At 34.8% G+C, this 25,128-nt stretch overlaps 2 protein-coding genes and 2 non-coding genes across 4 annotated transcripts; 2 read left to right on the top strand and 2 right to left on the bottom strand.

Annotated features, from left to right (window-relative positions):
- Window positions 1-1,588: 1,588 nt before the first annotated feature.
- LOC128292432 (small nucleolar RNA R71) lies at window positions 1,589-1,695 on the bottom strand. The gene has a single exon (XR_008282417.1). It is a non-coding gene; the product is annotated as a small nucleolar RNA R71 (small nucleolar RNA).
- Window positions 1,696-11,994: 10,299 nt separating this feature from the next.
- TRNAA-AGC (transfer RNA alanine (anticodon AGC)) lies at window positions 11,995-12,067 on the bottom strand. The gene has a single exon. It is a non-coding gene; the product is annotated as a tRNA-Ala (tRNA).
- Window positions 12,068-12,228: 161 nt separating this feature from the next.
- LOC108460786 (uncharacterized) lies at window positions 12,229-19,995 on the top strand. Its single transcript, XM_017760432.2, has 24 exons — window positions 12,229-12,566; window positions 12,673-12,803; window positions 13,008-13,092; window positions 13,608-13,661; window positions 13,744-13,835; window positions 13,954-14,057; window positions 14,338-14,413; window positions 14,785-15,217; window positions 15,627-15,965; window positions 16,058-16,264; window positions 16,333-16,431; window positions 16,537-16,606; window positions 16,682-16,809; window positions 16,940-17,234; window positions 17,338-17,555; window positions 17,639-17,763; window positions 17,887-18,001; window positions 18,221-18,276; window positions 18,368-18,461; window positions 18,535-18,709; window positions 18,787-18,858; window positions 18,940-19,040; window positions 19,130-19,192; window positions 19,469-19,995. Exons 1-24 carry the CDS (start codon window positions 12,522-12,524, stop codon window positions 19,574-19,576), a joined length of 3,285 nt encoding a protein of 1,094 aa, XP_017615921.1. The 5' UTR covers window positions 12,229-12,521; the 3' UTR covers window positions 19,577-19,995.
- Window positions 19,996-22,013: 2,018 nt separating this feature from the next.
- On the top strand, window positions 22,014-24,722 carry LOC108461005 (omega-3 fatty acid desaturase, chloroplastic-like). Its single transcript, XM_017760755.2, has 8 exons — window positions 22,014-22,910; window positions 23,023-23,112; window positions 23,207-23,273; window positions 23,373-23,465; window positions 23,547-23,732; window positions 23,816-23,896; window positions 23,990-24,127; window positions 24,232-24,722. Exons 1-8 carry the CDS (start codon window positions 22,405-22,407, stop codon window positions 24,409-24,411), a joined length of 1,341 nt encoding a protein of 446 aa, XP_017616244.1. The 5' UTR covers window positions 22,014-22,404; the 3' UTR covers window positions 24,412-24,722.
- Window positions 24,723-25,128: the final 406 nt, after the last annotated feature.

Raw genomic sequence — 25,128 nt, 5'->3', positions numbered from 1 at the left:
AAGACTGAAAATCTCCCTTCACTTTCCTTCGGGATTTTTGGGTTTCTTTATGTTTTGTTATCATTATTCTTTTAAGATGTTTTCTTTTATACTTATGAACTAAATCCCCTAAATACCTAAGGGGAATGAAACCTAAGACGGATCTTGTTATTATTTTCTGAACTATATGATAAATATTTGATTTGATCTTAATTATGTGTTCTTAATTCTTACTTTAATATTCCAGGATATTGATTCAAGTATTGATGTGCTTATTCAGAGGAGCAAAAGTCCCTGTCTAAGAGTAGATCTAGCATAATTAAGCAGAGTTAATTGCAACCCTAGACATAGGGCGACATAAATCTGCCAGATTAGGGTCAAACCTAATAAGGGAATCCATAGATCGAGTTAATGCAACACTAGGGTTTTAATTAGAAAGAGATTTCAATTAATCAACCTAGGGTTAGACATTTTTAGCCTCGAGAGAAATAATAATATAAATTAGGGATTTCTATAGATTAAGTCAAATGAATAAATCGTCTACTTCAGAGTCAAATAACAAGTGAAGTCTAGGTGGATTTTTCCCTTGGGTATTGTCTAAATCAATCAGTTTTCCTAAAAGTATTTCCGCAATTTACTTTCTGTGCATTCTTAGTTTAGTTAATTAGTTTAGATAAAATAAATCCCCTTATTTTTAGGCTAGATAATAAAAAAAAAGTTAATACTAGTACTTTTAGTTCCTGTGGGTTCGACATTTTGGTATTGCTATAAACTATACTACTGTTCGATAGGTGCGCTTGCCTTTATCGTGATAATAGTTAGTTTTCAAGTACGATCAATCATAAATATAAAACTTATCATGAGACATCACATCAAGTTTTTGGCACCATTGCCGGGGAACTAAAATATTAGGAACGCTTAATTTTTATTACTTTAGCCATTTATTTTATTACAATTTAAATTTTATTTTAGTTTTGTTAATTTTACTAAATTTTCTTTTGTTTTCTTCTGACAGATTTTTATAGTTTATGACTAGAAGAAACCCGTCAGGACCATTACTTTTTGACAGTAAGATTAAAAGCACAGCTCGCAGAAATCAAAGAGAAAAAAGTGAAACCTAATAAACATAGAGGAATGACAAGAGGAAGAAATTCATAATACAACCGAGGAGATGGCTGAAAATCAGAATAATCAGCTTCCTCCTGTGGTTGCTGCAAATCCAATAAATCAGAATCCTGCTCCTCATACTATGTATGATTATGCTAAACCTACTTTAACAAGAGCCGAATCGAGTATAGTTAAACCTGTTATTGCTGCAAATAATTTTGAACTGAAACCTAACACAATTCAAATGATACAACAGTTTGTTCAGTTTGATAGTTTGTAGGACGAGGATCCAAACACTCATTTGGCAAATTTTCTGGAATTCTGTGAGACCTTTAAGATCAATGGTATTTCTAATGATTCCATTTGCCTTCAGTTGTTTCCATTTTTGTTGAGGAATAAGGCTAAACAGTGGTTGAACTCGTTACCACGAGGGTCAATCACTACTTGGGAACAAATAACTGAAAAATTCTTACTTAAATATTTTCCGCCGGCTAAAATGGCTAAGTTGAGGAATGATATCTCTTCTTTTGTGCAGATGGATCTAGAAACACTCTATGATGCATGGGAGAGATACAAGGATCTATTGAGAAAGTGCCCTCACCATAGGTTACCTTTATGGTTACAAGTTCAGACTTTTTACAACGGTGTGAACCCCTCAACAAGGCAACTCATCAACGCAGCCGCCGGTGGAGCTTTAAACAACAAAACACCTGAAGAGGCTTATGAATTTATTAAAGATATGTCACTGAATAACTATCAGTGGCAAGTCATGAGAACAGAGCCAACAAAAGCAGCCAGTGTTTTCAACCTCGACGCGGTTACTATGCTATCTAACCAAGTAGAACTTTTAAATAAAAAGATTGACGATTTATATGGCTCTACTTAGGTACATCCAGTTATGAGGTGCGATTCAAATAGAAGAGGAGTACACACAGAATATCAATCTTTCAATCCTAGCACCAAGGAGGAACAAGTTCAACATATGGGTAATAATAATTCTAGACCTCAAAATAACCCATACAGTAACACTTATAATGTAGGTTGGAGGAACCATCCCAACTTCTCGTGGGGCGGCCAAGGAAATCAAAGGCCACAACATCCCCTAGGCTTTCAACAACCACCTTACCAGCAGGAAAAGAAACCGAACCTTGAGGAGATGCTAATGAAATTTATCTCGGTGTCAGAAACTCATTTTCAGAATACCAAGACAGCACTTAAGAATCAACAAGCTTTGATTCAAGGGCTCGAAACCCAGATAGGCCAACTTGCCAAACTGATTTCTGAACGACCACAAGGTAGCTTGCCGAGTAATACTGAATCGAACCCAAGGGAACAACTCAATGTGATTATCATTCGAGATAAGGAAGGGTTAGTTGAACCTAAACCAGAACCGAGGTAAGGAATTGTGGTAAGTAAAGGTAAATGTGAGAAGGACCACAATGAGCAAAAATCGGTAAGTAGAAAGTACAAACTTCGTGTGTCATACCCCAATGCGACAAGGAAAGACCACACGGACGGACAATTTGGTATATTCCTTAAGCTATTAAAGAAATTACATATTAACTTACCATTTATTGAAGCTCTTTCGCAGATGCCGAACGCAGTTAAATTCTTAAAAGAGCTTTTAGCAAACAAACGGAAATTGGATGAGGCGTCGCATGTAGAGTTGAACACAGTTTGCACAGTCGTTCTACAGAATAAGCTACCCAACAAGTTGAAAGATTCAGGGAGTTTTATGATTCCTTGTTTAATTGGTAGTTTGAACGTGAATAATGCGTTGGCTGATTTAGGGGCGAGCATTAATGTTATGCCTTATAAAATGTTTAAATAACTAGGTCTTGGGAAACCCAAAAAAACTAGGATAAGCATTCAATTGGCTGATAAAACCATTAGATTTCCTAGGGGTATCATTGAAGATATTCTTTTTAAAATCGAGAAATTTATATACCCAGTAGACTTTATTATTCTAGATATGGAAGAGGATAGTAACATACCTTTGATTTTAGGACGACCCTTTTTAGCAACTGTTGGAACCATTATTGATGTTGGTATAGGTGAACTCACACTTCGTGTGGGTGATGAGACAATCACTCTTCAAGCTCGTAATTTTAATAATACATCGACTATTGAGGGTGGTTGTATAAATCATGCTACTAATACTAATAATGTGGTGTAACCTTCTTTGTAGGAAACACGTTTGAAGAGCATTCATGAGCCATGTTCAAGTAACAACAAAGAACCAATCTATGAAGAACGAAGACTTCAGGTCGATGAACTAGATGAATGGTGAACGCCTATCAAGGAGAAACCAAAAGCATACGAAAAATCGAAGCAACACCACAATGAACATAGGGATGAAACAAAGTAAATTAAAGTTGGGGACAAAGTATTGTTAGATGAAAATGACCCCTAAATTGCTACTTTGGAGCACAATAGGGATCGAGCGACTCCCTTCACGGTAATAAACATCTTTCCACATGGTACAGACTAGGTAACACATACTGTATTTGAAACTTTTAAGGTAAATAATACTCGACTTAGACTTTATTTTCATAAAATTTATAGCAGAGGTGAGGAGTTTCAACTCCTCAATCCACCGTAATCACATAAAATTGAGGTAAGTCGAGCTTAAACTATAAATAAGCACTTCTCGGGAGGCAACCCAAGCACTAACAGTGTTGATTTCTTTAAAAATTTAGTTTTTAACATCTAAATCATTAACTGAGTCCTTGAACACAGATTTTCCAAATCCACACGGCCAAGCACACAAGCGTGTGTTAGGCCGTGCTCATACCACGTGAAGGGACACGGTCGTGCGATACGACCGTGTGAAAACAGGGTAAATTTTTCTTAAAACACGGGATTCGATATGTTGCCACGGCCATGCGACATGGCCGTGGGCAATTCTGCCAAATCAACACGGGCGTGTGACACGCCAGTGTCTATAAGCTGTGATAGAAACTGAAAAATTAACACGGGCGTGCGACACGCTCGTGCCCACCATCCGTAGTCAAAATTGTCAAAATAACATGGGCATGCACACATATACATGAGCATGAGAGAAGCGAACGAAGTAGGATACGGCCGTGTGCACCAACACACTCAAGGAACACGGGCGTGGGCCGAATTTTAGACGCGCCCAAATTTGAAAATCACGAAACACACGGGCTGAAATAAGGGCACACGAGCGTGCCCCACGGTCGTGTGCCCCAAAATCTATACAAACCCCCACTATTCATCATCCCCTTCCCCAAAAACCCTAACCCTAGCCGCCAAAATCTCTTTCCCCCCACCGACCGGCCACCCTTAGCTCCTATTTTCTTTTATATTTTCTCCCATATCTCTTTCCCCTCTCTTCTCTTCTTACCCTTGCACACTCCACGGCCTCACTGCCCACACCCGTAGCCATCGCACCAACCCTACCGTTGCCACCATCTGCCAGACATCGAAGCTGCGCTCCTCCTCCGTCAAACACCACCATCATTCATTTGTCGTTTGTTTTCCTTTCACCCAATTATATTTTATTTCTCTCTAATTCTTGACTTATACTTATTTTATTCTTAGTAATTTGCATGCCTAATAATTCTTATTTCTGTTTCGTTGTTTAATTCATCAAGTTTTTAGTAATCACTATTTCTAGTATTAGCTAATATAACTTCATTGATCTCTTAGCATTCTCTTGGTTTAGCCTTAGCACTCTGACCATCTTATATTTAGCCTGTTGATATCACCTCGTTTGTTAGCATGCTTGAATGTGTATCCATATTATCTTACTAGCAAGTCATTATTTTTGGGATTATTCAGATTTTGCTTAAAGATGCGAGAATTATTGTTGACTTAATCTTTTCTTCTTGCAGGTATACCATGTCAAATCCACATGGTAAGAAAACCGCCGTCCCTGCCTTAAAGAAACGAAAATAAGCAGCATCCTCCTCGGGTTCTACCACTGAAATCAGGCACCCATTCCTCCAATTTCCACTCGGACCCCAAGAAGAACTATTCCAGATACTACGGGTCCGACCCCTAGGTGTGGGTTGTTGCATTGATTGGACCGCCCTAGAGCAGATCCAACTCCCTGAAGCAGCCCGAGCTCTCCTGACTACTAACCCGTGGGGATTCTTCTTCGAGATCATCGAGCCCACGTACCTCGAGCTCACACTTGAACTCTATTCAACCTTTTATCTTCAAGTCATTATGACAGAGTTTGATGATCCTGGAATGGTCTAGTTCCGTCTCGACGGTTTAGTTCGTCAGTTGAGTGTACCTGAGTTTGGAGTCGCATTTGGACTATACACGGAGGAGTTCATGAGCAACGACGACTTCACCAGCCTCCATCGCCACATCCACTACTCTCCTTCAAACTACTGGAGGGCCCTCGTTCCTGCTTCGGCCACCTATGGCCCTAGTCGCTCCAAGGCATTGGCTCTAGCCCCATCCCTGAGATACTTATACGCCATCCTAGCCCACACCTTGACAGGACAGTGAGAGAGCACCGGCGTCGTCAACACTAACGACTCCTATTTTTTATAGAGCATGGAGCATGGGCACGTATTCGACCTCGCCTATTTCATTGCCCTCGCCATTCGCAATCAGACGGAGCGGCATAAAAAGGGAGTCATTTCTATCGACCCTTATGTGACTCACCTGGTACGGTACTTCGGTCTCCTCAACATGGTGGCGCAAGCATCTTCCCTTACCCTCATCGGTCAAATGTCCCCACAGGGCATCTCGAGTATGCTCCATATGAGGATGATCGAGTGACGACGTAGATTTGATCCTCCCCAGTACTGTCTCGTCCAGTCAGCCAAGTAAGAGGACCTAAAGGACATTACTAATGATGTCCCACCACCTCACGAGGATCCACCCTTTCAGCCACCACCTATTTATCGTCCAGTTCATGCGGCTGCTTCACTCTTTGACATCTCTGACCGCCTAACTCGATTCGAGTAGCAATGTTTTCAGCGCTTCGATCACATTGATGTAACATTACATCAGATTTGTCACCACCTTCACATCTCATCTCCACCCCCACCTCACGAACCATCCGGCAACGAGGATTTTTAAAGACTTTACTTTATTTTTATTTGTTTACTTTTATCTGTATTTACCTTTCTAAATAACTTTTTATTTTATTTTTAAGATCATTTTGACTTACTTTTTATTTTATTTTTAAGATCATTTTACTTTATCTTTAGGTTTTATAATTTATATTAAGAATTTATATTTTTGGCCATTTCTTTACGAGTAATCATGCTACTTTATATTTACTAAAGAGTTAATGATTCTATCGCAGTTATGAAGAGCTCCAAAGCTTACTATTACTTAGGAATTTGCAACTCCACTGGAAAAGGTTCTCCACGATTGTCATGTCCTGCTCGACGACGACCACAGCTACCACCAGATATAATATTCTTTTGGCGCAGGACTTATGGACTAACAACCTCTACTACCACCAGAGTATCCTTCTCCAATCTCAGCCTTGTCTTGGCCGATTACTTTCCATAACTCCAATTCAAGGATTCCATCTAACATTTAGGAAGTTTCACTTCTTTTCCTATCTTATGATATTATATCTATATTTTTCAGTAAGTCTATCTTTGTACATTGAGGATAATGTACATCTTAAGTGTGGGGGGGTTATTCATATCATTATCAGAAAAATCCCTGAATTTTGCCTTATTCTCACGTGACTCACTCATATCACTATTAGAATAAATTTTGATTAACCCATATTTTTATCGATATGTTTTGAATTAAATCATAAGTAAATGTGCATTGATTGTTTAAACTTTAAGACATTAGGGAGCCAAATATGATAAGTTGAAATTTTTGAAAATTAAAATTTTTAGGTTGTTTCCCCAAGTTTAGGTATTATCTTGAGTTAGAATTTACAGGATTAACATCAAAAAGTCATAATTTTTGTGAGATCTTGAGCTTTTAGAGCATATATTATTTCTTGCATGCTCACTTTTATTGTTGCTATGAGTGCGTCAATATTGATTTGTTATTCTAAAACTTGCTTCGATTATGCATGTCAAGACCACATCATTTGATTTGATATGTCGAGATGATAAAGGTACTTAGGTTTAACCCACTTACTCCATAAAAGTCTACCCTCATAATTAACCCTTAGTGAACCCCCTTGAGCCTAACAAGCTATTCATTGATTTACCCTCAATATTAACTCATAACCCATTATTGTTGAAATCCCCTCATTTGATCCCTATTTTTGTTGAGATTGGATTTGAATAAATTGCTTAGCTATGTTTTATTAGCAAAGTTCTATGTTACTTGATTTGTTCTAAAAAAAAATACATATAGCAAACTTCTATGTTACTTAATTTGTTCTAAAAAAAATACATACATATTAGTAGTAATTTTTTATTTTTAAGCTTAAGTATTTAATTCAATATTCCATGAAGAAAAGCTCAATTCTAGGATCTTCTAATTAGGAATGTAATTTGTCAGTTTTAGTATTTTTCTAGTCAGGTAGTTTTTCAGTTCAATCTCGATTCTAACCTTTTCTTTCAGCTTGTGACCACACCCCCTAACCAAAGCCACATTACAACCCTCTAAAGACCTTTTGATTGATGTATCATCTCAATATATAGTGGTGGAGATTTGATTTTCACGCAAGCCTATGGTAATAACTTTTCATAATGACTGTTGAGTGCTAAATTTCTTGTCCTTAAACACAATATTTAGTGAGGATCTGAAACTCTGTGATATTTTGAATCAAAGGTGATTACTTAGATGAGGGGAGACACCTATGTTTTCGTGATAAAATGCTCAACTTGGAATGTTTGAAACTTTGATGTTCTTTGAGTTGAATTTTCAATGTATGATTACTTATGGATTATTTTAAGATACTATTGATGAGAATTATAAGTTGAGAAGAATTTATTTTTGTGAGTTAAGAATTTTGCTTGAGGACAAGCAAACGCTTAAGTGTGGGGGTATTTGATAAATCGTAATTTATACATATATTTATCCCATGCTTAGCATATTTTTGGATGAATTATCATCAGATTTTTGGAATTTGATGCTCCTAATCCTTTAATTTCATGTTTTATACTTAGGTGAGCATAGGAGGGTAAAAAGAGGGAGAAACGACCAAAAACGGAAAAAATGGGTCAACGTGGGAAATCAAAACGGCCTGGACTTCCTCACACGGGTAGTTCACACGCCCGTGTCTATTTAACAGATTGTAACACGGCCTAAGCCACCTCACACGGCCATGTCCCTGTTGAGCCCAAGTCTAGTCCTATTCAAGAAAGGCCACTCTTGAGGGTTTTGAAGCATTCTAAAGCCTATATAAACACCCTAGGAGGTACCTAGAGAAGACACACGGAGTAAGAGACAAGGAATTACTCGAAGAAAGCCGATTGATCCATCTCAGAAGCCGGATTCTCCTTCAAGCCTGAAGATCTCCCTTCAGTTTCCTTCGGGATTTTTGGGTTTCTTTATGTTTTGTTATCATTATTCTTTTAAGATGTTTTCTTTTACACTTATGAACTAAATCCGCTAAATACCTAAGGGGAATGAAACCTAAGATGGATCTTTTTATTATTTTCTAAATTATATGATAAATATTTGATTTGATATTAATTATGTGTTCTTAATTCTTGCTTTAATATTCCAGGATATTGATTCAAGTATTGATGTACTTATTCAGAGGAGCAAAAGTCCCTGTCTAAGAGTAGATCTAGAATAATTAAACGGATTTGATTGCAACCCTAGACATAAGGAGACACAAATCTGTCGAATTAGGGTCAAACTTAATAAGGAAATCCATAGATCGAGTTAATGCAACACTAGGGTTTTAATTAGAAAGAGATTTCAATTAATCAACCTAGGGTTAGACGTTGTTAGTCTCGAGAGAAATAATAATATAAATTAGGGATTTCTACGGATTAAGTCAAATGAATAAATCATCTAATTCAGAGTCAAATAACAAGTGAAATCTAGGTGGATTTTTCCCTTGGGTATTGTCTAAATCAATCAGTTTTCCTAAAAGTATTTCCCCAATTTACTTTCTGTGCATTCTTAGTTTAGTTAATTAGTTTAGATAAAACAAATCCCCTTATTGTTAGGCTAGATAATAAGAAGAAAGTTAATACTAGTACTTTTAGTTCCTGTGGGTTCAACATTCCGGTATTGCTATAAACTATACTACTGTTCAATAGGTGCGCTTGCCTTCATCGTGATAATAGTTAGTTTTCAAGTACGATCAAGCATAAATATAAAACTTATCATGAGACATCACATCAGTTACAATATTGAAATACCATATCTTAGTGTCGTATTGGGCATTAATGTATTTAGCAAACAACACACGACTTGATATAACATTTCTTGAAAGTTTATTAGCAAGATTCAATTCTTCTCCAACACATAGATATTGGAATGGAATTAAACATATATTTAGATATCTTAAAGGAACAACTAATTTGAAGTTATTTTATTCAAATGATTTAAATTCTCAATTAGTTGGCTATGCAAATGTTCAATATTTATTGGATCCCCATAAAGGTTGATCCAACAAGATAATTATTTACATGTGAAGGTACAACTATATCATGACGTTTAACAAAATAAACATTAGCCCTTGCTTCTTAAAATCATTGAGAAATAATTGCAATGCATGAGACTAGTATAGAGTGTGTTTGGCTAAGGCTAAAACAAATCATGTATAGTTTATCTCTACAAGAAAAGGTACCAACCATTTTATACAAAGATAATGCAACGTGTATACCTCAATTAAAAAGAAGAGAGGATACATTAGGAAATAGAATAAAAAATATTTCACCAAAATTATTCTTCACTCATGATATTGAGAAGAAAGATGATATTGAAGTTCAACAAATTCATTCCTGTGATAATTTAGCAGATCTGTTTACCAAGACATTACCAACCACAATATTTGAAGGCTGGTATACAAAATTGGAATGCGCCACCTCAAACATGTTAAGTGTCATCATCATTAGGAGAGTTCAAAATATGTTAGACTCTTTTCCTTTAACCAAAGTGTTGTCCCATTGGGTTCTCCTAATAAAGATTTTTAACGAGGCAACAGACAATGAGAGATTGTGCACTTCTTTAATTAGGTTCTTATCTCATATAATTTTTCCTAATAAAGGTTTTAATGAGACACAATTTTTCTTGGGTAATCTACAAAAATAGTCACTTTTGTTTGCCTCAAGTTACATTTTAGTCACTTATGTTTGAAATGTTACGTTTTAGTCACTTATGTTACTATTTTGTTACGAAGTGATCACTCTACCGTTAAGTTCCGTTATCTCTCTAACGATAATCCTACGTGGCAGTCCAACTAGATTTTAGATGCCAACTTGGATTTCTAAATGGGATGAAAATATATTTTTAATTAAAAATTTTAATTAATTAAAATTTTTAAACCTAAACCTTAACTAAAAAATCTGTTCATCTCCTCTTTTTAATTTTCTTCAGTCTCTTCTTTTTTTCAATGTTTTTTTTTTCATTTGATTGGAAAAACTATTATTAAGATCAAAATAGTTGAAATCAAATTGACTACTTCATAAAGATGGATTCAATGGAGGGTTCAGGTATGTCTTCTTTGCATTCCTCTATCTCTTTTATTCAATACTGAAAAACAAAAGATTGGATTTTTTTATTGTTTAATGAAAACCCTAAATTAAAATTCTTGATATGAATATTAACAACTAAAAGAATTTCAAATTAGAAAAAAGGGATACTCACAAAGAGATTGTGAACAAACAAGCTGATTCAGATAAAAAAAATCGGATTGAGAAACTAATTATTCAAGAACGTGAAGAGTTGAAAAATACAATGATTAGGAACAAAAATGATTACCATCTTCTTATTTGTCGACAACCACTTCATTTTAAGTTTTAGAACATAAATTTGTCGGTGAAGAAGACATACTTGGACCCTCCATTGAATTCTCTTTTGTTTTCATACGTGAATAAAAATATTTTGATGGTAATAGCTTTTTTAGTCAATTGAAAAAGAAAACTAAAAAAAAGGGGGAGATGAATGGTTTTTTAACTAAAATTTAGGGTTTAAAATTTTAATTAATTAAATTTATTTAATAAAAAAATCTATTCTCATCCCATTAGGAAATTCAAGTTGGCACTTAAAATCTAGTTGGACTGCCACGTAGTATTACAGTTAGAGAGATAACGGAACTTAACGGAAGAGTGATCATTTCGTAACAAAATAATAACATAAGTGACTAAAATGTAACATTTCAAACATAAGTGACTAAAATGTAACCTGAAATAAACAAAAGTGACTATTTTTATAATTTACCCTTTTTTCTTTTATAGACATCTAAGTGAGAGTGTTGTATTAATAATAGATGTCTATAGTCTTCTTAAACTCTAATTGAAGTGATGAGATAAAACTCTCTAGTTCATTTATAAACATCAGCGTTAATTAAATGTTTTAAATGAAATAATTAAAAGACTTATTTACTTATACTTTATTGAATTGAATGTAAAGAATTTATAAATAAAACGTGAAATTTGAATACATGAAAAATTTCTAGCTTATTTTCCATCTTCCTTTTACTTTTTTTTTAAATTATTTTTAATGCATAACATATAAAACTAATTATAAAAATCCTGGCTTATTTAGAGGGGTTTAAATAAAACAGAAGAACAAATAATAGAAGGCTTTTAAATAAAACAGCTAAGGAGTGGACCGGAAGAGATAGCAAATAGTGATGTTTCTATTCTCTGGGTTCGTCGGAAAATATGTTGAACAACACTCAATCATTTGAAAAGAAGTTGTGAAACTTGTCCTTTTACGTCCAGTCTCTCCTTTTCACAGCACCCTTGTTTTGTTGTTTTATAATTACAGCCACGAACAGAGAGGTCGACAGGGGTAAAAAGAAGACATACATGATGGAGATGCGGGGTATCGATCCCCGTACCTCTCGCATGCTAAGCGAGCGCTCTACCATCTGAGCTACATCCCCATTTTATTAACAGCTTGAAGATATAAATTCACGACTTCTACATCTAAACTTTAAGCCTATGACAAACTAACGGTCAACGAATCCAAAATCAGAAAGTCGCCAAATGGGCGTTTGTTCATACTTCATATATCATACGACGAATTTATTTGAAATTTCCTGCAATCACATGGCTCACAAATCATATCCCGACAGCTGTCCAACAAAGTCATAAAATGAAGTTCAAAACGCAAGCTTCTTTTTTTTTTTTTCTTGTTTTGATAAAACAAGCTATATTCTTTCTTGACTCCTGCTTGACAAAGTCACAAATTTTAACTTTTTTGCATTGGGTTAATCACTGAAACTAAGCAAAGCAAGAAAAAAACAGGTCTTTGATCCAAACCAAACATCCCCCGAAACTTTGAAAATAAAAAAGAAAAATTCCTCCGATTTGCTTTCATCTTAATCTGGTTTTACCATGTTCGCTAAACGCCTGCTTCAGAAATCGGTTCATCATTCCCAGGTACCAAAAATGAAATTCCTTGCTTTTAGTTTTAGAAATTTCAGATTCTTCCCTTTTTTTTTTTTCTTTATTAGTAAAACATCTGATTGGAGCTTGTTGGTTTCAGCAAAATGTGCAGCGTGGGGATTTGAAATCAGAAGATTTGGATTTGCGAGTTGCTATTCACTATGGGATCCCATCTACTGCATCAATTCTTGCTTTTGATCCTATTCAGCGCCTCTTGGCTATCGGGACTTTGTGAGTTTCAATTTTTAAGCTTTAACTAGTAAACATTATCAACTTGAATTTTTTTTCCTTTGGTATCAATCCAAAAATGTCTTAGATAAGAATGTTTTGAATGTTGACCATTAGATTGCTTCATCTTCAATTTTCTTTTTGGTCCTAGTGTGGTGTTTCATTACTTGCCTTCTCAATATGTATTTTTGGTTCCATTTATTACAGAGATGGACGGATTAAAGTTATTGGGGGTGATGGAATTGAGGGACTTCTCATATCTCCGAAGCAATTGCCTTACAAATATTTAGAGGTGTGCATGATTTCAGCGCAAATTTTTTTCTCAAGGCTTGCTGGCAATTTTGTTATTTCTTTAATCCTTAGTAAACTCTAGTGAACTTGGATTTGAAAATTTGGATTTGGATTTCAATTATAATATAAATGGTAAGAATGAAATGCATATATTATGGACAAATTAGTTAAGATTCAATCTAATATATATTAGAAAAGTATAAAAACATGGATTTGTCAAATCCAAAAATATTTTAAGGATTTCAAATTCATTACTAAATAGGCTTCTAGCAAAATCATGGATTTTAGAAATGATCATGAATGTTACATTTTTAAATAGTTTACTGCTCAATTTATACTAATTTTGAAATCCAAATCCAAATTCTAAAATCTTAATTCCCAAACATTACCTTGAGCAACTCCAAGTTGAAGTCTTTCTTTGTTGAGATACATTTTTTTTGTTCATCTATGAAAACTATGTTAAGATTGTAACTTACACATATAGCTGTGAACTAAACTTCAGTATTTTCATGGCAGTTCATACAAAACCAGGGTTTTTTGATTGGTATCTCAAATGACAATGATATTCAGGTACTTATTTGTCATAAAATGTGCAGCGATTGTGTCGTAAGGGATCTTGCCAGTATGTTAAAAACTTCCCAATTTTTTGCAGGTCTGGAATCTGGAGACCAGGCATCTAGCATGCTGCTTACAGTGGGAGTCCAACATTACTGCCTTCTGTCTCATTGGTGGCTCACATTTCATGTACAATAGTTTGAAAAATAATGATCTTATATATTTATAAAATCAGCTGCAAATTTGGTAGCTATGGAAGTGGTATGTGGCAATACTTACCACATTATTTCTCTATCTTATCTCACAGGTACATTGGAGATGAGTATGGTATACTATCAGTGGTTAAGTATGATGGTGAAGATGGAAAACTTTCGCACTTACCCTATAATATATCAGCAAATTCTTTAAGTGGTAGTTTCTTCTTTCCTTTCTAATGGTCAATTAATAATCTCCACTGATTAAAATAACTAAATGATTTTTCATGTTTCTCCTTAGGAAGTTTTTGGCCTATGTTACTTGGATTTCCTATGTATCAAGCCAGTCTGAATATGTACAGTTTTTTTAGTCTCTACAAAATATGCAACTGCGGCATGATGAATTTAATTCATGAGGAGTCTGAAATCCTATATATACTATTTAAAGCTTTTGGGTTCTCTGTTCCTTTAACGGACTGTTTTACACTGTCTTACAGAAGCAGCTGGATTTTCATTTCCTGATGACCAACCTATTGTTGGGATTCTTCCTCAACCCCATTCTTCTGGAGATAGGTGTGGTGCAATTGCTAATATTAGCTCGACCTTTGGAATTGATAAAATAAAGACTTAAGGCTCAACTTAATAACTAGTCAATTAATCCTGAATGCTTGGATTTGTACCGTGACCTTTACTTTTACATGTGGGCTATATGGTGAAACGAACTGGGATGATTTGATGCATCACCATAAAATAACATATTTTATATTAAGGTATTGTATCTAGTCTTTCATTCCATCAGTATCTCGATGTACCTGCAGCCTTACCAGGATGAAACAACCATCTTAAGTTAGAACCTAATTACCATATGCAATAAGAAAAAAGAAATCCAGATTGCTTTAGCATCTTCTTGTTACTTTAATATTTTGAATTATATTCTTTTTCAGGGTCATAATTGCATATGCAAATGGTTTGATAATTCTTTGGGATGTTTCTAAATCTCAAATTCCCTTTATTGGAGGTGGAAAGGATCTTCAATTAAAGGATGCAGTGGATTCAGATGTTCAAGATGATACATTTGAGCATCATCTCCAAGAAAAGGAAATAAGTGCTATTTGTTGGGCATCTTCTGATGGATCCATTCTCGCAGTGGGATATGTAGATGGGGATATCTTGTTTTGGAATACAAGTATTACCTCTTCTAAAGGTGAAAGAAATGGACAAAACAAAAATGTTGTTAAGCTGCAATTGTCATCCGCTGAGAGGAAACTTCCTGTCATTGTGTTACAATGGTCCTCAAATAATACATCACGCAATGATTATAATGGCAAACTTTTTATCTATGGTGGTGATGAGATAGGATCTGAAGAAGTTCTGACAGTACGTAACACATTTGATTGCAATTTGACATTTTCTATTCTAGAATTTATATAATAAAATGTCTGATGTAATGAAGTTTACTAATTCTGAATGCATAGACTATATGTTCCAAAAGGGGGTAAAAGTTCTGACTAGCATTTTAGTAGATTTAAAAGAATACTCATCCGTTAATATGTTTTATTCATTTTAAAGGCTACAATTTCTAGTGAATACATTTAATTAGGAATTCCTATTTTTATCACAATAACAATAGTCATACTGGAATTTGTCATGTCAAATTAATTTTAATCTTTGCTTTTGGATGATGGAAAATCTAACTTTGGTAAGCCTTGATTTTTATTAAGTCAATTAGGAACTTTATTGCAAAATGAAGATTGTATATATTTAGAGCTTAATGTGGCTGGTACAGGTTTTGAGTCTTGAATGGTCATCTGGGATGGAGACTGTTAGATGTGTTGGTCGTGTGGACCTTACATTGACTGGCTCTTTCGCTGACATGACTTTGTTGCCAAGTGCTGGGGCAACAGGGGGAAATCACAAAGCTGATCTTTTTGTGTTGACAAACCCTGGACAACTGCATCTTTATGATGGTACAAACTTGTCTACCTTGCTATCTGAGAAAGAGAGGAAACAATTTGCCCATCCAGTGGAATTTCCCATGGTTATACCTACAGCTGACCCATCAATGACTGTTGGAAAGTTCAGCGCCCTACCTGCTGGTGGAATCTCATCAAAATGTCTTTCAGAGGTATTGTGTTTTGTCATAAATATGTTGATTATTCGATGTCGTTGTGTTCCCTTAAGTTTTTCTTGCCTAATGTTTTCCTACTGTTGCATCAGCTTGCATCAATAACGAAACCTTGCTCAACACCAACCCCTGCTGCTGGCATAAAGTGGCCCTTGACAGGCGGTGTACCCACTCAACTAGCTGTCTCTAAGGATAACAGTATTGATAGATTGTACATAGCAGGTTACCAGGATGGTTCGGTCCGGATCTGGGATGCTTCTTATCCTATACTGACTCTTCTCTTTGTTCTTGAAGGAGAAGTGAGTTTCAGAATACTGTCCTTTCAATGCAACTTTGTTTGCATCAAATAATTTCTATTGAATGTCAGGTGCAAGGCACAAACGTGGCTCATTCTAGTGTTCCAGTTACAACTCTGAACTTCTGTTGGCACACTTTGAATTTGGCTGTTGGAAATGAATGCGGTGTGGTTAGTACTTTTTCTTTACATTTTCTCTTTAACTTTTAATATTTCAAGGTTATGCATTAAGCTGATACTTTTATGTATATGTTTTTAACATTTGGTCTTGTATAGGTAAGCATTTATTACCTTGGCAGGTCTGATAAAACAAGCTTTCACTATGTCACGGAGACCAAATGTGAAGGTAAGCTTTCACTCAGCGATGCTTTTGTTAAAGCCTTTATTTTCTCAGATTAATATCGTTCAACTTGCCCTACAGTTCAGAGTTTTACGCAAGGAAAAGGACCTCAGCGTAAAGCTGTATTTTCCCTTCTTAAATCACCAGTTCAAGCCCTGCATTTTGGGAATTGTGGAGCCAAGCTTACCATTGGATTTGAATTTGGTCGTGTAAATTTCATCTGTCTTCTCTTTGTTTGACACATCCTCTTCATTTGTCTAAGAAGATAGGTCATTGTTGATTTGCTGGTTTTTTAGCTTTCTGTTTCAGGACTCATCTTTCTTTATTCTTCCACCACAGGTTGCGATGCTTGATGTGAGTTCGCCATCAATTTTGTTTCTCACCGACTGTGTATCTAGTTCATCATCTCCGATCATTTCATTGTCTTGGTTAGAGTTTAAAAATGTTCATAGACATGTCAAAAGCTCTGAGCATTCAGAAACAGATGTTGCAATCAAACCTGAAGAGCAAATAATATTTATATTAACCAAGGATGCAAAAATAATCTCTATTAACGGTGCTAATGGTGAGATGATACAACCTCATCCATGGCACTTGAAAAAAGAAGAAACTGCACTCTCCATGTACATTATAGGCAAGTGCCGTAATAGAGCTAGATGCTTATAGTTATAGTTAACACTTCTTTTTGCATTTAGTATTAATGAACAATAGAATTCTAATAATATTTCAAACTCCAGAGAACAGTCTTCCATTATCCATATTAAACTGTGAGAAGAGGTCTGAGGAATCCAACAAGGATACCACTGCCAAGATTGAGGCTGAGCTTGATGCTTCTTCAACTGAGCATCCCTCCTCTCCAGAAGCTGCATCGTCTCTGGAACACTCACTTGATACACTTGTGTTGCTTTGTTGTGAAAATTCCTTGCGGTTGTACTCTATGAAATCTATGATTCAGGTGCCTTTATTGCCTTTACTATGTTTTTCTTCTGAACATTGTTGTGCCTCCATTTGTACGCTAAAGTGCTTTACTTTCTATAGGGCAAGGATAAAACAATTCATAAAGTAAACCATACGAGACCTTGCTGTTGGACCACCACTTTTAAGAAAGATGGAAGAGTTTGTGGACTTCTATTGCTGTTTCAAACAGGGGATCTGGAGATCAGGTAAAAAATGCTGATATTATTTCTTTTTTCTTTTTTCTTTAACTAGGGTAGTGATTTCTATGTCATATCATCCGATTCCCATGTTTATCAAATGACTGAATGCTACTACCTATCTCCATGCAGATCCTTGCCAGACTTGGAATTGGTTAAAGAAAGCTCCATAAAGTCAATCCTAAGGTGGAACTACAAGGCAAATATGGATAAGTTGATGACTTCTGATAATGCTCAAGTTGCACTGGTAGATTCTCTTCTTTCTCTTTGGAATGCCGTTTCATTGTTTAGCAGTGTGTATCATGACATATTAAATATAGATTTAAGAACATGCATTAACATCTGCGATTATGCTGTGCTGACAAAACCAAAATTACCTGTAATACTGAAAAACCCTTTGTTTTGGTCAGTATATTTGTATTCTCAGTAAGTCATCTGATATATGTCTGATGTTTGGTATAAATAGACGAGCAGATGTGAAATGGCATTCATCTCTCTCTTGGCTGGTGCAAATGATTTCAGGTACTGCCATCACTAAATTAACCAATTCTTTAGCGACAATTTTAAATTTAATGAAGAAAATGATTCTGAGAACTTTCTGTATTGTTGCTAGGATTCCGGAATCTCTGCCTTGTCTCCACGATAGGGTTCTTGCAGCAGCTGCCGATGCTGCCTTAAGTTTCTCTTCAAACCAGAAGATGAAACAGGTCCATAGAAATCTCTTCTAGGTCTAATTTCTGACAAAACAAAGCTGCTTATCTTTTTACCATATTGCCGCAGGGTATGGCACCAGGGATTCTTGGTGGTATAGTCAAAGGCTTTAAAGGAGGAAAAGTGAATACATCTGCAATGCCTGAATCCAATTTTACTCATTTGGAGAGCAAATTTTCAAAGACCCCCTTCATAGACACAAGCCAGAATGTTAATAAGCATGAAGAGATGGAGCTTGACATAGGTTTGGTCCATAGTTACATCTACACTCTTTCTTAATTATTGGTTTTCTCTGACAACACATATTTCTTGTGGCACCAGATGACATCGAAATAGATGACACTCCACCTGTAACTAGCTCCTCATCTCATGAAGCTGTTAAAACGAAAGGAGGTAAACTTCACAATCTTACTTGCTTTTCTTTACTCCCAAACTTCTAAAACGAAATTGGTGAATATTCACTTTCCCTTGCAGGAAAAGAAACAGACAGGGAAAAACTGCTAGGTGCAGCAGATGATTCAACACCCAGGGTTAGAACAGCTCAAGAAATTATTGCAAAATATAGAAAAACTGGGGTAACAGATCTAGATACATTTTTGCTTTTACTGGTTCACCTTTTATCAGTAACTGCTCTCTAAGCAGACTCTATTGTCTGATATTGCAGGATGCCTCTTCAGCAGCAGCGCATGCGAGAAATAAACTGGTAGAAAGACAGGAAAAGCTGGAGGTAAAAAAGGATTTCCCATCAAAAGAAGCTGACATTTGTTGGATGAATAAAATCTAATTATAATTTAAATTTAAACTGCTTTCTCTTTTGTTATTCTTAGTTAATGAGATGAAAGGGTACAAAACTGTAAATAGTTCCTAGAACCAGAAGACTAGTTAATGCCATTCGATGAACATTTTACTGCAGTTAATAAAATTTAAAAGTTGTCAATATAACAGATCCTGCCTTATCTCTAAGTGTAACCTGCTGCTCTGTGGTTGCTTATGATTGTATCAGAGAATCAGCAGACGCACCGAAGAGCTGCAGAGCGGGGCAGAAAACTTTGCGTCATTGGCAGATGAACTTGTGAAGGCAATGGAAAATCGAAAGTGGTGGCAAATATAACTTGACACAAATTGGGAATTATGTCTCGTGATCATTTCTTCATACTCCATAGTAGTTGATCACTTTCGAGCTCATGATGGCGCCATTATTGTTCACAGTAAAAAAATTTGGAATCATATGATTTGGTTGGTGAAATAGTGAATTGAAGCTTCAATTTACACTGTGTGTCTTGAGAGTTGTTTGTTTTCTGATGTAAAGTAGCATATAGTCAACATTTCAGCTCCTTAAAAAAAAAAATCATTATTGATAAGAAATTCTTGGGTTGAAAATCATAGATTTTGTTTTCCATGCAATATGCATGTTTAAATATCGAATGTAAAGAGTTGATGTTGATTTAGTATAGAGTTTGTAAAATCCTTACTTTGAAACAGTCAAAAACCATCCGTGTTATTGGTAAAAGTATTGATTTTCTATTCTAAGGAATGACCAGACCCTGCCTTTATCTTTGTTGAATTTAGGTTCTTTTGTTTGGTCTCACACTAGAAATTATTTAATTAATAATTAATTCCCTTTTCGTGTTTCGCATGGTCCACGTATTCCTTGCCGACTTGGTCGGTTGGCTAATTTGTTAGAGTTTTAGTTTGGGGAGCAAGGGAAAAAATGGGTATAATTGAAAATTTAGTTCTTAATATTTATATTTTTTGTCAATTTAGTCTTAATATTTTAAAGAAGAGTTATATTAAAAAATAGTCATATTATTATTACTTTTAATAAAATATTGATTAAATAGTTAAATTTTAAAGATGTAGTTCAAATGATAGACCATGTGTAATATATGCTATTATTTTACTTATTTATTTTTAATATTTTATAATTTTAAAATTATTTATTGACATAACATATAATACAAATAGTGTTATGTAAAATGCCACATGGGTTGCGATGGCAATAATTTTAAAAAATTAAAATTTTAGTGAATATTTATTTGACTCTTTTTAAAAAATTAATATTTAAATTTAAATAAAAATTAATAAAATATACAAACATTAAAAATTAAATTCATCGTTATCAAAAAAAAAAAAAAGTTAATACTTTGACATTTTAAAAGTACTCATTAGCCCATGTAAAACAAACAAGGTCAAAAGTGAAATAAAGATGGGAGAATAGACAGGAAAAAAAAGGAAGTGATTGTTAGCGTGTTTCATGAGCGATTAACGTGAGTTTGAGTTGGAGATTAAATTAATCAACCATTCAATGAATCATAAATTTCATCACGTGGGAGGCAGTTCCCACTCTGTGGGTTTTTCATCATTTTGTTTTTGGGGAACCGACCTTAAGAAGCTCGTGTTGAAAACCCTCCGTCCATGAATAACTGATGAAGGGAGCAGGAAATCCACTGCTACAACCGCCTACCTTTGGAAATATCAAATCTTACAACTCTTGGATTTTTGAGCCGTCCTGATTTTATATTATAAAAAAAATAAAAATCGAGTTCTCAGTTGGATATGTTGGGTTTTTCATTAAAATTCTCAAATTTCTGTAATATATTTATTAAGATTTTCTTTCTATTTTTATTTTTTAGGTTTTAACTATAATTTCTACCGTATATTTATATTATTATCTATGCTTTTGATTAAGTTAATTGGCTATTACTTTAAGTTCTTTTATAATACATTGAAAAATTAAATCAATATTAATGGTTTAATTTTATATAAAAATAAAAAATGATAAGTAAATAAATATTTTTTATAAATTAAGTAGATAAGTAATTTCTTACCACTTAAAATGGAGAAAATTTCAATCTATTTATTTCTATTAACATTGTATTATCATTTACAATATTAAAGCTTTTTTTTAAATTGACTCTGAAATGTTAAAAAAAAGGACTAAAATACAAAATAAAAATTTATAAATTAAAATATCAAATAACATCTTAAAAAATCAAATTAAAATGTTACTATAAATAATTGAGATATAACCAAAAACAAAATATTATTATAAAAATAGAGCATTATCTTTCTATTTATGAGTTGTGTAAGAATTATAAATAATTTTAAATATTATGTCAAAAAAAAGAGATATAATTAGAATCTATAATAATTTTTTTAAAAGGTAATAATATTTTTACCTTAAAACAATTCTTTAATATTTTCATTGCTTTTATTAATTTTTTAAAAGAATTTAGATCAAAAGTTTAAAAATAAGATAAAAAATATTTCAAGTGGATTGATTTTTAGTTTAATTGATTCTGTATTTAAATGTATTTTTATTTTAAAATAAGAAGAATTATGAATAAAAATATTTATAGTATAAAAATTATTTCGATATTGAGTTTAAAATTAAATAATAAAATATTTAAAAGAAAAAAAAAGGGCGGGGGTGGGGGTGGGGGGCGGGAGTGAGATTGGGAGGAGAAAAAAACGCCCGCCCTACCGGTTGCGCCAGTAATAGGGGCTGCCGAACCCGTAGAAAAAGTGAAATACACGCTCCAATGACAAGGACTGGAAATCGAGTTGAGAGTACTCGGTAACTGTATTCCATACATACCTCCATTATATATATTGAAAAAATATGTTTCTGACTCTGAACAACCTCTCCGCAGCCCGGCAACCTTAAATATAAAATCCCCCCTCCCCCCTTCTTCGTTCAGCCGCGATCCTCTCAGTGTTTGCCTATCTCTCTTTCTTTCTCACTATAGCACCCTTCTATCTCAGCCCTTTTTTATTTTCTGTTATTCTGTGAGGAGGAACATCATTAAAAAGGCGGGATCTTTGACGTTGTCGTGTAACCAAAGATTGTTACTTGTACTTACATATTTTTTTCCCTATATTTTATTCTTTTCTGAAAGCAAACCGGTGGTTGAGTTTTTCTTTTTACCTGAGTCTTCAATGGCGGGTTTCATTATATCTGGTTTAAAGCCTCTTCCTTGTATCTACGATAGACCCGTCGCTGGCGTTATCTCGAGGAGTTCTTCAAAATCCAGATTTTTAACCAAAAACAAGAATTTCCCAGATCTAAAAATATTAAATCCAATCAAATCCAGGAACTGGGGTCTAAACGTGAGTGCCCCATTTAGAGTTGCATCCGTTGAAGAAGATGAGGGAAGGAAAGAGAGGAACCATGGTATTAATGGATTTGAGGAACAAGAACAAGAGGCAGGGTTCGACCCTGGGGCGCCTCCGCCGTTTAAGTTGGCTGATATAAGAGCGGCCATACCGAAGCATTGTTGGGTGAAGGATCCATGGAAATCTATGAGCTACGTGGTGAGGGATGTCGCTGTGGTGTTAGGCCTGGCGGCTGCTGCGGTCTATGTTAACAACTGGATTGTTTGGCCTCTTTACTGGGCTGCTCAAGGAACCATGTTTTGGGCTCTTTTTGTTCTTGGTCATGACTGGTAAACTTTTTTTTTTTTTTTTTGAATTGCATTTGCGAGTTACAACCTCCTCTGTTATTAGATCTGACTGTCTTAATATGTTTCATGGATTTTGTTTCATTTCTTTGTGCAGTGGCCACGGTAGCTTTTCAAACGATCCCAAGTTAAACAGTGTAGTGGGGCATCTCTTGCATTCTTCCATTCTTGTGCCTTACCATGGATGGTATGCCTAGTATTTCTTGAAAGGTTCATCTCTTCTCCATTTGCATATGAAAAGTTTTAATTGAATTCATTTCCATTATGATTGAACTTTACAGGAGAATTAGCCACAGGACTCACCATCAAAACCATGGTCATGTTGAGAATGATGAATCATGGCACCCGGTGAGTTAATTTCTCTCTTCTTTTTTTTCTCTTATATTGAGAATGATGAATCACGGCCTTTGGTCTAAATTGTAAACACTTTTGTCAATTCAATTGCAGTTATCTGAGAAGATATACAGGAGTTTAGATACTCTAACACGAACATTGCGGTTCATATTGCCTTTTCCCATGCTTGCATTCCCTTTCTACCTTGTAAGTGTTTTCGTGGTTATTAAATTTTTGATGATTCCTATATGTTGAGAAATTAATGGTTGATTTCACTTTAAATTGCAGTGGAACAGAAGTCCGGGAAAGAGCGGTTCGCACTTCGACCCCAGCAGTGATTTGTTTGTCCCGACCGAACGAAAAGATGTTATTACTTCCACTCTATGTTGGACAGCCATGGCTGCTTTTCTTGTTGGCTTGGGTTTCACAATGGGTCCTATGCAGTTGCTTAAACTATATGGCATTCCATATTGGGTAGGTTTCAAGTTTCTTCTTTCAAGGAAACGATATCGGGAAGTAGAAAATATGATTTGACTCGTCGTTGGTTTGATGTTTAGATTTTCGTGATGTGGCTGGATGGGGTTACATACTTGCATCACCATGGTCATGAAGAGAAGCTTCCTTGGTACCGCGGGAAGGTATATGAAATTTGTTGGTCAAATTTAATATGCTAAGGCGCCTATGTTGAAATTCATATGGAAACTTACAAATAAAATAACAAATATGGATAGGAATGGAGTTACTTAAGGGGAGGTCTTACAACACTTGACCGTGACTATGGATGGATCAACAACATCCACCATGATATTGGAACCCATGTCATACACCATTTGTTTCCACAAATCCCACACTACCATTTAGTAGAGGCGGTTAGTACCTTTACGTATCTCTTTTTTTTTTTTTTTCCCACTTTGATGTTCTCTTATTTCATTTTTTTATCTAATTATTATGTTGGTATAATGTTGTGTCATAGACCGAGGCAGCGAAGCCAGTTCTCGGAAAATACTATCGAGAGCCGGAACAATCAGGGCCTTTACCTTTCCACCTCATCGGAAGTTTGATGAGAAGCTTGAAGAACGATCATTATGTTAGTGACACTGGGGATGTTGTTTACTACCAAACTGACCCAGAACTCAAAAAGAATGCTTCATAAAATAGCTCAGCCCCACAATAATGGGTGGAATTCAAGCTCTTGGCTTCAGACTTGCTAGCTTAACCATAAGAGACCTGTGCAATGAGCTTTCATTGCCATGGTAGAAGACAATTGGAGTTTCAATTTTTTTTTTTGACCTTTTTCTACGAGGAAAAAGTTAGGTACATATATATTTACTGTATTGGCATTCTACTAGTGAAGGAAAGATGTATAGTTTTATTCTTTGAACGAGAAATAGCAATTGCTTAAACCAACAAAATGAAAATGAAAATTTATCGCTTTCTTCTAAAAATTGAAGGAAGGAGTTATAAGTGTGTGAACAAGAATGGAAGTGCCGGCATTATAGTTTTGTCAATTTTGTGATGGAGAATCACATCATGTTTACCTATATTCAGTTTTGTGAAACTACTGTTTTGTTGCTTTATAGCTTTGGTAATGGATCCATTATCAACAATCCTTATCATTTGCGGTACCAATAAATTATCCTAGTTAGTTGTGTCATTTTCCTCAACTACCATTATATCAAATGGTGTCAACTTCAATCATTATTATAATATTTAATTTATTACATACATTTTTTATGTAATAAAATTTAGTATTTATTTAAAAGGTATTTCATAATTACACTTTATTTTGATCTTTTAATTTGAATTTTATCCAAATTTGATCACAATACTTTAAGATTTTACCATGTTATCCCTTGAAAATTATAAAAAA

The sequence above is a fragment of the Gossypium arboreum genome, chromosome 4 (assembly GCF_025698485.1).
Source record: "Gossypium arboreum isolate Shixiya-1 chromosome 4, ASM2569848v2, whole genome shotgun sequence".
Lineage (NCBI taxonomy): Eukaryota > Viridiplantae > Streptophyta > Magnoliopsida > Malvales > Malvaceae > Gossypium > Gossypium arboreum.
Note: the sequence above shows the minus strand (reverse complement) of the source record. Positions and strands in the feature narration are given on the sequence as shown.